Genomic DNA, 14540 nt, shown 5'->3' with positions numbered 1-14540 from the left:
CTCCCAGTCACTCTGGAGAGGGGATTTAACCCGGACAACCAGGTACGGAAGAGTGGAAAAGCATGGGAAGGCAGAGACGTCGGCCAGACGCCCAGAGAACAGCCACAGCGAGAGCCTCTGAGCTTGTAGGATGGAAGGATGATGGGAGGGGGTGACATGAGGGAGGCCGGGCTGCTGGCAGAGCTGGAACCAGGACAGGCCTGCCTGGGGGCCGGGGGCTACAGGGCGCACGGACTCAGAGGGGCACAGCCAACGCCAGCAGCTTTAAGCAGACAGACAGGCTCACCTCCAGTGCCTGTCTCTCATTGGCTCTCATTGCCGCTGTCAAGGGAACCTCAGACACCAGAGTGAAGGACAAGTGAGGACATATGTGAGAGGCAGGAGCAGCGGTGGCCCCTGGCTGCTCCCGGGCCTGTGCCTCCCCCGCCCACCGGCTCTGGAAGGCTGGCCCTTCCCGCCTTCCGGGCCCCAGGTCGCCCTTCCACGGAGCTGCTCTGACCCACGCTGACCAGTGCTGACCCGCGCCTCCATCCTCCAGCCCCTGGACAGCACGAGCATGTGGCTCCAGGCAGCCAGGCTTGGTGACACCCTGGGCTTAACCAGCTCTAGATCTGTCAGCAGCCCAGCCGGCTTGCCTGTGCCTCAGGCCAGCTGCAGGTGCCTCCCACATCCCGGTGACAGAAATGCACCGACCGCCCAGGGCAGACACAGGTGAGGTTCTTGGCTGCTGGCTGAGGCGGGGTGAGGGGGGGGCTGGTGCCCATGGGCCCTCAGGGAACACAGCACTTGGCTCCTACATCCTTAAAAAGATGTTGGGGACTTGCCTTCCTCTGGCTACAGTCACCCCAGTAAAGGAGTCGTGGGGGGCCGAGGGTTGAGTGACAGACACTGGGGAAGGGGACAGGGACCAGGAGATAGGAGAGGTGGGGTAGGACCCACTGCTGATGGCACCCAAGGCTGGGGTGGGGGGGGCGGGGGGTGATGACAGAATATGTCAGAAGTTGCATGAGTAAGTGATTGGCACACGCAGAAACCAGAGGAGGGAAGCTGCCCCCAGCACCGGCTGCGTGGGCCGGCCCGCTTGTGCTACACCCACCGGGACACAGCTGCAGCTCCCAGGCTGGGCCTTTCACTAGCTCCCTGCTTGTGTTGGGCTGCACGCAACATCCGCCTGTGCCCTCCCTGGCAGGCAGAGCCGGGCTCAATGGCTTCAGGTGGCTGCACCTGGCCAGGTCCTATAGTCAGGGGCCGAGTGGATGTAGCCCTGAGGAGTAGGGGAGGGGGTCCTGTGAAGGCGGGACACCCCCTCCCCACCACACACACACCACAGTTCCTGTCGTGGGAAGGCGTTCTGTGCCCCAGTGGTGCCCTGCCTTTCCCAGCCCATGGCTAGATTTAGAAAAGCCCAGAAAAGCCTGGGTTTGCTTCAGGACATGGCTGCTCTGAGTCACAGACCACAAACTCCAATGCCTCTGGAGAGGCATTTACTATAACACGGGAGGCCAGCTGGGAGTGCGCCGCATCGAATCAAGTGGGGCTGTCCTTCCAAAAAGGAATATATTTATCTTTCTTTTGACAAGAGTCCCCCTAGGTGAACATGCCGTCTTCCTGCCTAGAGAAGAACAGGAAACATTTCACTGTCTTCCTAAAATCAGAACAACGGCGCCGACGTGATGGTGAGGGCAGCGATGGCAGTGGTGGGGACTGAGCCCACCCCGCCTGCAGGGGGCAGTGGCTGCTCCATCACCAGTCAGGTGTGGAAGCCTTCCCCGTTTAAGAAAACCAGAAATCCAAAATTTTAGATAATATGTAGGAGTTTTGAAATATTGACAACTATGTTTTTAAACCTCTGGGCTAAGAGAAGCATGTTCACTGGCCCAGGTCAGCCTCCAGACCACGGCGTGTGACTCGGTCTTACTGACCTGCCTTCCCTATGGCTGCCAGACCCCCTCCGGCTTCCGCCCGCCCACGCCTGGGTCCTGCTCCCCGCCCAGGACAGCCGTCCATGGAGCCCAGCGGAGCAGCCCAGGGTGGCCAGTGCAGGGAAATGGCTGCAGGTGGGGCCAGCCACCAGGACAGAACAGCCAGTGGTGGGGCTTCTGGGGCTTCTGCCCTGGGGGCCCCCCCCACCGCCGCCCACCCCTCCCCACCAGCTGGGCCTCGGGGACTGTCCACCATTGTCCTCTCCTGTCTTGCCCTTTTCACATGGAAATCCATCCAAATCTTTGCATAGTTGTAACTCGTCCTTTCGTAGCCGCAGGTTATTTCCTGATCAGTCACCTATGTCAACAGGCCGGTGCAGCCTCCCTCCGTGTAGATGTATCGGCGGGATTTACAAAAATCTTTCATCATGTTCACTAGTGTTTCTCCATTCCACTTCCACTCTAGGTGAGGGTGTGAAGGTCCTTCCATTTGACACGCTTACATCTCACCTTGCTTTCTGATCCCCTCAGTTCTGCGGCGTAGACTCCCAGGGGTGTGCTGGTGGGTGATGGGGTCTGTTCTGGACTCGGTTGGTCCCACTGCCCTCCCCCACCCCCCACCCCCAGACCTGTTCTCACCACCAGAAGGCAGAGCTCAGGAAGACACGAGCCTGACGTGGGGGGGGGGTGTCAGGCCCCTCCTGCCATTTTCATTAATTCTCTAAACCCCTCGGACGGACCTGGTGTCTTCTGTGATAACTGCCTCCATTTTTTTTTATGTTCGTTTTTAGCATGGGTAATTGTAAACCATTTCAAATTGATCTTTCCTGGCAATGAGTAGAAATGGTTTGCTTCCATGAAGACACCCACAGTTTGTCTAAATCTGTTCACCTACATTGAGTGGTGACAGATTGATACTTATAAACATGGTGCTCAGGCTTTTTTCGCTTATTGCACTGAGCTGCCTCCCTTACGCTGTGCGCCCCCCACCCCGCCCATGACACCCACCCAAGTTGCAGAGCCCGCCTTCCAGTCTGCACACAACTCCTTGAGAGGGACGGGGTCCTCACGGGGTGTGTGTGGGGGAGCTGCCCGAGGATGCCTGGGAGCCACGATAACACCTGAAGCAAAGATTTCTTTTGCCAATAAGCAGAGCCTCCCAGATGCCCCTAACCATGGGGTCCTCCTGGCCAGCGGCACCCCCTCCACTCCCCCATCTGTCCCCTGAGGCTGACAGCCCCCTGGGCACTGCTGGGGAAGACATGTCGCTCTGGCACTGCCTGCATCCCGATGTAGAAAGGGCACTTTCTTGGGGCCTGGGTCCCCACGCCTGGCTCTTACCTCCAGCGGGACCACCTGCATGAGGATGGCGAAGTTGGTGAGGTGAGAGCAGCGGCAGGTGGAGTAGCCGAGGTTCCCTTCTGTGAGGACACAGCCCTGGGTGGACCAGACCCCATCTCCGGAGCTGCAGACATGGGACACGTGGTCAGTGGAAACACCTGGAGCAAATCCGTTAAATCCTGACGTGCCCCAGTCTGCCGGCCCAGCAGCCCCTTCCGGGGCGTTTCTGAGCCCCATGCACAGGGCACTTTGGAGCAACCACTGAGTGATGGGTGACATGTGAGAACATGAAGTGTCCGTCCTCCCTGGGGACTGGATCAATACGAGGGACGTACAAATGTGACAGAACGTGCACCAACATGGGTGAAACACAGAACAGAATGTACTATCACGTTTAACGTGTGAAACAGAAGACCATGTATTTTCTACGAACATAAGCATAAATTATACATAAATTATTGAGAAAACTCCCCAGAGTGCTTTCCTCCAGAGAGAGGGGAAGAGATCAGAATAAGATGGAAAAGATTTGCTTTTTTATAATGCTTCACTTTTTAAAAGAACAATGTATCGGTGTGTTACTTGTATCATTCCTTAAAGTATAAACCCAGACCAAAACAACTTGAAGCAAATATGCTTAAAGTGTAGCTGTGCTTAACCCTTACGGTGAGACCATCAGCGATGACAACTTCCTTCTCTGTATTCTCTAGATTTTCAAATTAAAAAAAAAAAAAAAAAAAAAAGGATGTTTAAGTGGTTCTTCCCGGGAATTGCAAATTTGTATCATCAGCAAAGGCAGATGTTTGGCAGGGGCCTGGGGGAAAGCTCGTGTAAACTTGAAGAAATGAAAGGACTCTGGCTTCTCTTTGTTTTATGTTCAGTTTTAACTAAGATGCCAGCCGTGGACATGCGTCCCAATGGGGTGACCAGCGCTCAGCCTTTTACTGCTGCTGCTGGTGTCCTGGGAAGGGGACACACAGTGGTGGCATTTTGACCTTCATCCCTGAGGCAGAGAGTGTCCCTAAGAGGACGTGGTGTGACTGTAACTCTGGGTGAGTCTCGGGTGGCGGTGGGCGTGGAGCCTGATGGCTGGGACTCTGCACAGCAGCTTCAGGGTGGTTCGCATGGTGAAAGGTCTGCCCTCCTCAGGGAGGTGGGGGCACTTAGCAGGAGCACAGCCAGGGCCACTGGAACCTGCCAGCTTAGAGGAGCAGAACCCTACAAATCATGTCAGAAGGAAAGGGACTTAAAGGTGGGGTCACATCCTCCTCCCCCACCATCCCTTTTGGTCTAATTTTCCCAGGCCCTTGAGCAGAGTCAGCAGCTCCGGCTGCTGTGTTATTTATAGCGCTTGTCTGTCTATGGAGGGTCTGAATGCCGTACTTCAACTAGAAGGTGACCTGGAAATGAACAGGCACTGAATTAGGTAAACACAGCCACGGGGACAAAAACTGTATCTTCTGCTAATGGAAAGGGTGGCTGGGAATTAAAACCATGACAGTCACGTTTCCCAGATGAAGCCATGAAGGTGTGACAATAGTGCCTTCATTAGCCCTAAGTGACATTACCTGTGCAGAGGTCACAGGACACACTCCCAGGGAGCCGTGAGAACAAGAAGCACTCCCCAGCCTGTGCATAAATGAATCTGCCGCAGAAGCCAGGCACGTGATGTCATTACAGAGAAAATGTGGGTGAGCCTGTGACCCAGGAAGTCTAAGTAAAACAGTGCATGGACAAATATGATAAAATACTGGACATCAGTTAAGAGAATTGTGGGCAGAAGGCAAAACTTCTGGAATGACGCCAGAAATGTGAAACTAACCAGTACCGTATCTTTCCTTTGCACACAAATATAAATCATGCGTAAATTATTGAGAAAACACACTCAACCCACATTGTGGTTACTGCTGGGGAAAGCGGAGGAGACAGAGAAGACATAAAGGTCCATGGGATGTGTGTTTGTTTATGATGTTTTACTTTTTAAAAGAATAAAGTGTTGCAGATTGCTTGTATCATTTCTTAAAGTAGAGTCTAGAAAAGAATGACCCAGAATTCTAAGTCCAGTGAGAATATCTTTCAAAAATGAAAGAGAATACTTTCTCAGACAAACAAACCCGGAACATACAAGAAAAGTTAAAGGCATATGATACCAGACAGAGAATTGAATCTACACAAATAAATAAAACAGCTGCAAAGGGAAAATATGCAATTATTATTTTCTTATTTTTAATTGCTCTAGAAGATAACTAATTAACTAAAGCAGAATTATTAGCATTGTACCATGCATTTATGGCATCTATAAATCGAAAACATGGCAAGAATAGCATGAGGGATGGTCAAAAGGAATTGTAAAAAGATTATTGTAATGTCTTAGAATACATGTGAAATGATAATACTATTTGAAGGCAGACACAGATGAATTAGAGATACATTCTGTACCTCTAATTAAAAGGAGGTACACAATCGAAGTGGATAGTGGGATAAAATGGCATCATAAAATATACCTCCCAATCCACATGAAGAAAAAGAACATCAGAAACAAAGATCGGAAAATTAGAAAACAGATAGCAAGATGGTAGATTATAATCCAACCACACCAATAATTATATTAAATATAAATGATCTAAACATACCAATTAAAAACAGAAATTTTCAGATTGGATAAAAAAAAAGCAAGACCAGTCATATGCACTTCAAAAGAAACCCACTTTAAATATAAAGATTTAACTTGACTGAAATAAAAGGATGGGAAAAATACAACATGCAAACACTAATTAAGAAAGCCAGAATAGCTACATCAACATTAGACTAAGTGGAGTTCAGAACAACAAATATTTCCCGGGATAAAAAGAGACATTGGATAATGATAAAAGGGCCAATTTCCCAAGAAGAGGTAACAATCCTAATGATACATGCACCTAAGAACAAAGCTTCAAAATACATTTAAAAAGAACCGATAAAACGCAAAGGAGAAATAGATAAACCCGGTGAGCTGGGGGTGGAGGAGGGGCGACCGCAGGTGGACACAGGCGACCCCTTGAAGCTGATGGAATCGTTTTTCATCTTGATGCAGTGGTGACACAAATGCGTCCATGTGTGAAAGCTCACAGAACTGTGTAACAAAAGTGTGGGCTTGCTGAATGTAAACTGTATCCTATTAAATAACGATTGGGAAGATGCACAGGAGGACACACAGGCTGCTTCCCCCATGGTGGCTGGGAACTGAGGCCAGGAGGTCACAGTGCCATTTAACACCATCTCTGATGTTCCAGTAGTTTTACTCTTAAAAATATGAATCTGCTAATAGTTATGAATTTGGGGCAATGGGTATCTGCATGTGTTACATTATTCTCTGTTCTTAAAATTTGTTCTTAAAATTTCTTCAAAAATAAAACCCAACATGCCATTGGGTTCTTGCCAAATCCTATTTCCCCTTTTCTAGCCATACTTTTTTTTCCCCTCTACAAGCAGTGCCCCCAAAATCAGGATGGCTTTTTCTAACAGAATATGCTTCCAAATTTTCATAATTTACAAACAATGGGCTGCAACTGGCTGAGCTTGGCCCAGGCAGAACCCCTGAAATCACAGAGCCGTCAGTCCCTTTTGCAGATGGCAGGAGGGGTGCACTGCTTAAGGTCACAGCCAGAGAAAGCCACTCCACCAGGACGACAAAAACAAAAAAGGTATTTGCTGGCCATTATGCAGGACTGGGTGCATAATCGCCACTGCCCATGGAGCAGAGATAAAGGGGGATCAGCCAACTCCCTGTGGCCCCCCCAGTCTAGGATCCTGAGCCTCCCTGTTCTGATGGGTGGGGCCTCGCCAGCAAAGGCAGCACAGCCTTGTGGGGGACAAGGGAGGAAGAGCGCCTGTGTGGGAGCCCTGGTGACAGGAAGCGTGAGCAGCCGTCAGGTGGGGTGTGAGCTGGAGGCCCCAGGTGTGTTCTGCTGCCTCTGCAGCGTTTCACGCTTCACATAAAAATCCAACAGTCAGAAGCTCTGGCAACACTGGGCCTGGACCCCACGTGGAACGGGGCAGGGGCCAGACCTGAGCAGCTGAGAGGGTCCATGAGCCCCACGCCTGGCCCGCAGCCCACCCACGCCCAGTTCTCTTTCATGGTCACTGATGGCCCCTCCCTGGCCCCTGGGCACCTGTTTTCCATCCCTGCTTTGAGTGTGGGGCCACTGGCAGTGGGCATCATGGCAAGAATGATGTCAGCAGAAGGCCCGGACGGAGGGCAGGTGAGGCATAGCAGGTGAGCTGGGACGGGGTCAGGAGGTAGGGAGGTGGGGGATGCCCCTGGGTCCAGGCTGAGCGGCAGAGGCCGGGGTCTCACAGGGTTTTCAGCAGGGACCGTGCTCCCCAAACAGCGTCACCCATCCTGCGGCCTCAGTGCCTCTGCGGAACGGGGTCAGGGTTTTGAAGGTCACCTGGGCTTTAAGAGGCTGTCCCTAGTAAGTCCTAATGTGACCTGCCCCGTGTCCAGTGTCGTTTCCCGACTCACAGAGCAGGCAACCGTGTGGCTTCCAGAAACGGGGGACCATGGTCATGACCTGGCCTGTGCACACCTGGCACCCACGTGGCACGGCCCCTTCCCACCCTCCCCTCCCCTGGCCCGGGAGCCTTGCATGCAGACAATACCTGAAATCCAGGAAGGCGCAGTACAGGAAGACGTGGTTACTCTGGTTGGTGGCCTCGCTGTACTGCCTCCTACTCTGAAATGAGAGAACGACACCTTTAGTGATGCAGCCGGAGGAGCAGGCCCTGACACTGCAGTGACAGCCCCTGACTTTCCAGCTCATCCTTGCTGTGGTCCAGGGCTCTGCCGCAGGGCCTTGGCACGTGCTGGGCCTCTCCTTCAAGCGTTTTTCCCTCAAGACAACCTCCCTCCCTTCAGGTCTCCTCAGAGAGACCCTCGGCCTAAGCCACGCCCACCCCTGCAGGCCCCGCCCTCTTATTTGCAGGTTCTTAGCCTTGGTCCCCAGGCAGCCCAGGCTGCGTATTTACTGACTGGTTTGTCTGCCATCTTCCCCTCTAGGCCGTACACACAGTGCCTGGCTCCACCCCCAGTGCCTGACACACAGCAGGCGCTTACTAAATACTTGTTGAATGAGTGGACAGAAGAATGAACAAGAGTCCACAGCCTGCTTCCTAGAACTACCACTATCTCCCAAGAGATGGGACGTCTGATCCTGGACATTCCTGGATGCCGGCTCAGGGCACATGGCAGCAGCCGCTCTGTCCTACACAAGATGCAGAGACCCCTCCAGGAACTGTCCCCAAGGAGCTCGGGGAGCCAGCAGCTCCACAGAAACCAGGGCTGCTCGCAGGACAAATGGCGTCTAATTGATTCCCGGCCTCTAATTGCTCAGAACTCAGAGCAGTCTCCCATCTGCAAACGCTGCCGCTCAGGAGCCGTCACTGCCCCTCGGCTCAGGGCTGCGGTAGCCATACGTCCGCTGCTCTTTTCTGCAGGATGGGCAGTGGTGACGTCTCTGTCCTCAGCGCTATTCTAACTCACACACGTAAGCTTTGCTGTTTCCCTGGTGGTGGACAAGCCTGTGGCAACCCAGACGGGCTCCCTGCAAAACCAGAGGGCTCCTCCATCGTTTCCTGATTCTAGAATTTTCTCTGATCATCCCTGTGGCACTTACAATTGTATTACTGCTGTCCATCGCTGGTGTTTTGGCAAAATGGAATCTTCCCACCTTTTGCTTTCTTCCTCTAGTAACTTAAGTGATTTTAATACACTGTGGGGTCTCTTGAAACTGCCTGAAAACCCTGCAGCGTCTGCCCAGAACATTCTTCCCCCGACCGTGGCTAGTTCCTCTAACCCTTCAGACCGTCACCTCCTCAGAGGCTGAGCCCATCACTCTCTCCTGTGACCTCTTCCGTTTTCCCACAGCACCGAACACTGTGTGAAACGTCCTTAGTTATTTATCTGTTCATCGGTCTGATATCTGTGTCCCCCCCATTAGAATAAAGCTCCCAGGCAGGGACCCTCCCTGTCTTGACGCTGCTGTGCCCACGGCCCAGGATATGGCGGCTTGCGTGGAACACTCAGAGGCACTTGTGTGTGACTTACTGAGGAAACTCAAGTTTACAGGCGGGAAGGTGTGATTTCTGATTCCTAAGAAGGACCCCTGAGGGGACGTCCATCCCAACAGACTGGGCCTGGCACTGACCACAGGACAACGTGAGTGAGAAGCCAGTTGGGCCACCCACTGTCTGAGCTCACACGGGTCAGGTAAGTGGGCTTAACTGAACCTCAAACTCCATAAAGAAACTCGGGGGCCCCACCGACACAACCTCAGGATCTAGAAAGCCCATGGAAAAAAACCCCTAAAACCTCGAGCCTTCATTCTTTCCTCATTCGTTTTTCTAGTCTGTGGCCAAGACACCCGACGCCATCCGCAATGCCACCTGGGGACACCGTGCCTGGCACCTCTTCCATGTTCACTGAGGAGGGCTGTTTTCCACACCTGGTCCCACCAGCACCACCAGGGACCTGGAATGGCTGGTTGGACGGCCGCAAGAACCAGAAACTGGTGGGACCCAGCCCCTGGGTGTCAGAAGCCCTTCGGGTGATGACGCACAAGGATTTGAGACCCACTGAAAGTTGAGGAACGCTTCCTCCTCTGTCCCCTTGCGGTGCCTCAGCCGGCTATGACTTCCTGCTCAGACACAGACAGCCCTGTCTGTGCCACGGAAGGTCACCAGCGGGGGAAACTGTGATGCAAGACACCTACCGAATCAAAACTACAAATAGAAACCTGGTGGGACCCCACCTGGCATGTGTGAGGCCGCCTGCGCCTGGACCCACGCTCTCCAGGACGGCTTTACGTGTCATTTTTAACAGCAGGTGCGTTTGTGTGTTGCTCGCACCATGTAAACGGAATGCTAACGCAAGCCAGGGCTAGAGGGACCACGTGTCACCCCCATCGCCTCCAGCTCAGAGGCTGAAGTCCCCACCCCCTGACTCTACACCCCAATTGTGCTCATCAAGGGGAATATAACATTCAGCCGGACGCAAGCCCAGCGTGTGTGGTCAGAGGGTGGAGGGCAGCCAGCGCTGACTGGGCTGGGCCAAGGTCACACCCAGAACCGGGAATCTGCTGCCCTGGGTCCTCTAGGCCCCTCCCGGCCCGGCTCCTGCGTGGGAAAAGCACCTCGCCTCCGTCTGTGCTTGGAGGTTGCAACTGAATGGAAGGAAGACTGTGTACCGTTCTCCAAGAAGAAGGTCTGGAACATTCCCAGAAGTGCTATCTGGACGGGGGTGTTAACAGGGGTGTGGTGCGGCCAGAGGGAGGGAGGTGAGTCAGCGTGTCACCCACTTTCCTGGAGGAACTGGGCGGCGTCAGGGCCCATCAGACTGGGGGACAGATGTGGACCCTCCCATTAGTCACCGGGGGGCCAGGGACCAGGAAATGGGGGTGTACTCATCAGGGTGGTGGGAAAGCCACATTCACCCCGAGGGACCTCTTGGTTCTGCAGTGAAGGCCTTCGGGGGGTGGGGTGGCTGGCCCCCGACCCCACCAGGCTCGTCACTGAAGGGTGTCTGATGGCCGGGATGTCTCCACCTGGTCCAGAGGCCCCGGAACCCAAGTGTCCACCTTCACTGTCAGCGTGGGATTCTGGGACCCCCCCGTGGGATGAGGCCCCCTCCTCAGTGACCCCAGGAGCCCAGGGTGAAGGACGGACCCTGCAGACTCCTGACTCAGCAGTTTGTAGTCACGTGTCCACCTGGGGCAGGTGAGGGAACACGCACAGAAGAAATGGCTTCCATGCTTCAAGCAAAAAACAAAGAATAAAAGCCTATGAAGGTACCTGGGGATCTGGAATCAGAACAGCCTGCCTCAAAATTGAACAGAGTGTTTTCAAACCGTCCGTATGCCCAGCAGCCTCTGGCAGGGATGTTCTCTGTGGAAAAACTGCTAACACGGGCTAGACCCGGCCCCTCCCCCTCTGCGTGTGGTGTTTCCAGCTGTGACTGAGAGATGGGGACACAGAGGAGGTGACGCAGGGCTCAGAGCTTAGAGACGCAAAGCTTACCAGACAGCAGAGGCGGGAGTATTCGAGGACTGGGGGCTATGAGTCAACGCATGTTGAGCCACAAGTTTAGGAGTTTTATGTGTTTCTTGCCTGTAATTTTAGGAGTTTTATTTATTTCTGGCTTTCTCGTGAATCTGGGGTTGCTACACAGACGTGCTTCCAGTTTGGTTCAAGTAGAATCAAGGCAGCTGTCCTGGCCTCAGATTTCTAACCTTTGACCGCACCTCACCTCTCACCTCACGTCCCCCCACAAGTTGACCACAGAGACACCAGGTGTCCCCAGAACCCCCCAAGGAAGAGACCCCAGCGTCTTAACACTGGACTAGCTGAACTCTTCACAGGAACATGGACTCAGCCCAGGGGACCACAGGTGACAGGCTGTCACTCTCATCATCGCAGACAAGACGTTGCCCTGCTCCCCAGCACCTCAAATCTCAACCCTTTGGGGACTGTCCCACGTGCGAGTCCCGGACACCCCAGCCCACCCACCGCAGACCTGGACGCCGGTGGCCCCGCTTCTGGCCCCGGCTGCTCCACTCGCCCCTCATTTGCATGCCAGTGCGTGTCTGCTTCTCGCCCTGAAGTGTCCCTGTGGCCTGGCCCAGAACCAGGGAGGTGATTATTCATGGAGCGCTGCCCACAGCCCAGCGGCTGGGCTTTGCCTCCCAGGCTCCTCCTGGATTATCTGTCTTCCCAGATGTCTCACGCTCGGGGACTACTCACATTATAAATTGCATTTCCCTAGACACCTGCTTTGAAATTTTCAAAGGTGCTCCACAAAGTTCATTTTCATATTATCTGTCCTGAGGTATAAGAAGGGGCAAAAGAAGCTAAATGTAAAACAGCTTCAAGCCATGACTCCCCGGCCTCTCCCTCTGGCTGGACCCCGTGTGGCTGGGCCTGGCGCTACGAGGACCGTCCTTATGAAAGGATGGGCAGTGGGTCCCAGCCAGGCATCCGAACTGGGTCTTGTTTCCGATGCCGCGGGTGGGAAATTTTTCCTCCAACCAGAAAACCTTCCTGGATTATTAACTAAAGTATAACCTTGGCTGTAAATGTGAAAACAGCGTTTTTAAGGACAGGTGAGCGCTGCCTCTGTGTGTATCGGTGTCGGGCAGGACACCCTGCTCGCTGCGCCATTTGTCATGTATGGCGTCCTGCGGGGTCTCTGGTCCTGCTCCCCACATAAGAACACAGGATGTGGTGAGGCCAAAAAGGAACACTCACGGAGCCATAGATGGGGGAGTCACACCACCAGTCTCACTGGAGGCTGGATCCACATGACCTGCAACCTGCTGTCTGCTTTTCTACTTGCCAACCGACCGACTTGCTAGCTGCAATCCACTCTTGCTAGCTCAGCCCCCATTTTTCTGCTAGTGTAGCCACAGCAGTTATGAGTGGCTAGTTAGCTAACTGGTTACAGCTGATGGCCAATGAGCCACAGCTGACGGCCATCTACTACCCAAGCCAGCACCTTTCCACATGAGGCCGAGAGCCTGGAAACTGCTCTCTGGGGCTCTGTCCCCACAATTGTTGTCCTCAGACGGGAGGAGAAAACACGGTTTTTCACTGCACGGGCTCCAGAGCAGAGCGCTCAGGGTGGGTATGGCAGCTGCAGGGCTGGCAGACAGCACTTTCCGATGACGGGCAGGCTGTGCCCCAGGGGCCGCATCAGAATGGCCCAGGGAGCGGGATACCTTTATTTCTCTGCAAATGCTGGGATGGCTTTCTAAGGTAATACATTTCTGGGCTGTTTACAGACCAACCTCTGGTGTTAGTAACACACCACGTTGGTGGTGTCGAACCCTCTTGTACATCACATCCCATGAACGATGACCATCTACACAGAGAGGAAAGGAGGCGTTTAGAAGCACACAGTAGGCATTCTAGAGCCGTCTAAGGAGAGCTGGGCGAGGTGAACCTGTGACTCTGACCAGTGCGTGCTGGGGTACACATTTCGGTTAATGACCTTCATTTCCCATTTCCCACTGTTTGCTACTCTCTTTTTAAAGTTCCTACATAAAATAGTTCAGCCCAAATTTCTCTAGGCTTCAAACACCCACGTGAAAAAAAAAAAAAAAATCCTTTTCTTAAGACAACAGAAAACACATAAAGCCTTTTCCCCGAAATTGTCTCCCACATATTAAAAAGACAACTTTTGAAAGGGTAAAATCGTCACTCTCAAACAGATCTGAAATGAACACACATCAAAGACATTATTTGACTCTATTGAATGAGGCAGCCACTGAGACAGCACTGTCACTCGGGGGCGGGAAGGGGGGTGACCGTTCAGAGCTGGAGGCTGTCAGGATGCTGAATGGACCTGCTTCATGGAGACAAAGCTGGCAACCTGATTAGCACCCCGGGGAGGCACTTCCCCACCGGCTCTCCCTCTCTGCACGCAGGGCTTACATTTCAGTGGGCAGAATTCCAGATCTCATGGAAGCCACACAACGACACAGGCAGGAGAACGCGTGAGGGGGACGGTGTCCTGCCCTTGCAGGTACAAGACGATTTCTTAGGCGGGACCCCACGGCCGGTGCCATCTCTACAGCCACCCGCCATTCTCCTCCCACGCCACTGTAGTGCCCGCCTCTGTGCAGCTTTCGCTTAAAGACGTGCCTTCCCTGAGCTGGCAGAGCACCTGAAACAAACAGAGGAGGCTCCACAGTAGGTCAACACCACACACACCGCACAGAAAGGCATGAACATGACGACGAGAAAGGCACAAACATGGGAGCAGAGAGCGCGGCACGGTGGACGTGCAGGCTCGGTGCTGAGACGGCCAGTGCGGAGCCCACGAGAGGTGGCCAGAGAAAGGACGGACGTGACACGGTGGAAAACCAGCACGTGGCAGGGATGAGCGGGGGCTTTGGAGCCTGGAGCTGAGAGAGCTGCCCAGGCCTTTGCCAGCGAGGGACGGCATGGCCTTGGGCACGGCTACACCGATGCCATGTGTCCTGGGGCCGGCAGAGGGCCCCAGATGAGCCCGTGCTGGACACAAAGGCCGGGGTGCCTGGGGACTGGCCCCTGGACGCGCTTGTGGGCGGTGGGGCTGCGTGTGCACCCATAGGTATAGTCGCCAATGTGACATCCGTCTCCCCTGGTCACATCTCACACCTGCAGCTGCTAAACTGCTCATGAAGCCACCAAGAAAGGACAGTGTCCTGGAGTCCTAGTGTTCTGGCCGCTCAGCCTGTCTGCAGTCTCTCAGTCTTACCCTAATTC

At 53.7% G+C, this 14540-nt stretch overlaps 1 protein-coding gene across 2 annotated transcripts in view; it reads right to left on the bottom strand.

Annotated features, from left to right (window-relative positions):
* ADGRD1 (adhesion G protein-coupled receptor D1) overlaps nt 1-14540 on the bottom strand; it is a 99518-nt gene that overhangs the window by 24272 nt on the left and 60706 nt on the right. For both annotated transcript variants that reach the window (XM_019748811.2, XM_019748812.2), the window contains 2 exons: nt 7902-7975; nt 3264-3387 (listed from right to left, as the gene is read on the bottom strand). In XM_019748811.2, the coding sequence (XP_019604370.2) occupies nt 3264-3387; nt 7902-7975 (198 nt within the window). The remainder of the gene's footprint in view (nt 1-3263; nt 3388-7901; nt 7976-14540) is intronic.

This window comes from Rhinolophus sinicus, linkage group LG16 (genome assembly GCF_036562045.2).
Source record: "Rhinolophus sinicus isolate RSC01 linkage group LG16, ASM3656204v1, whole genome shotgun sequence".
Classification (NCBI taxonomy): domain Eukaryota; kingdom Metazoa; phylum Chordata; class Mammalia; order Chiroptera; family Rhinolophidae; genus Rhinolophus; species Rhinolophus sinicus.
This window is presented reverse-complemented; position numbering and strand designations above follow the sequence as displayed.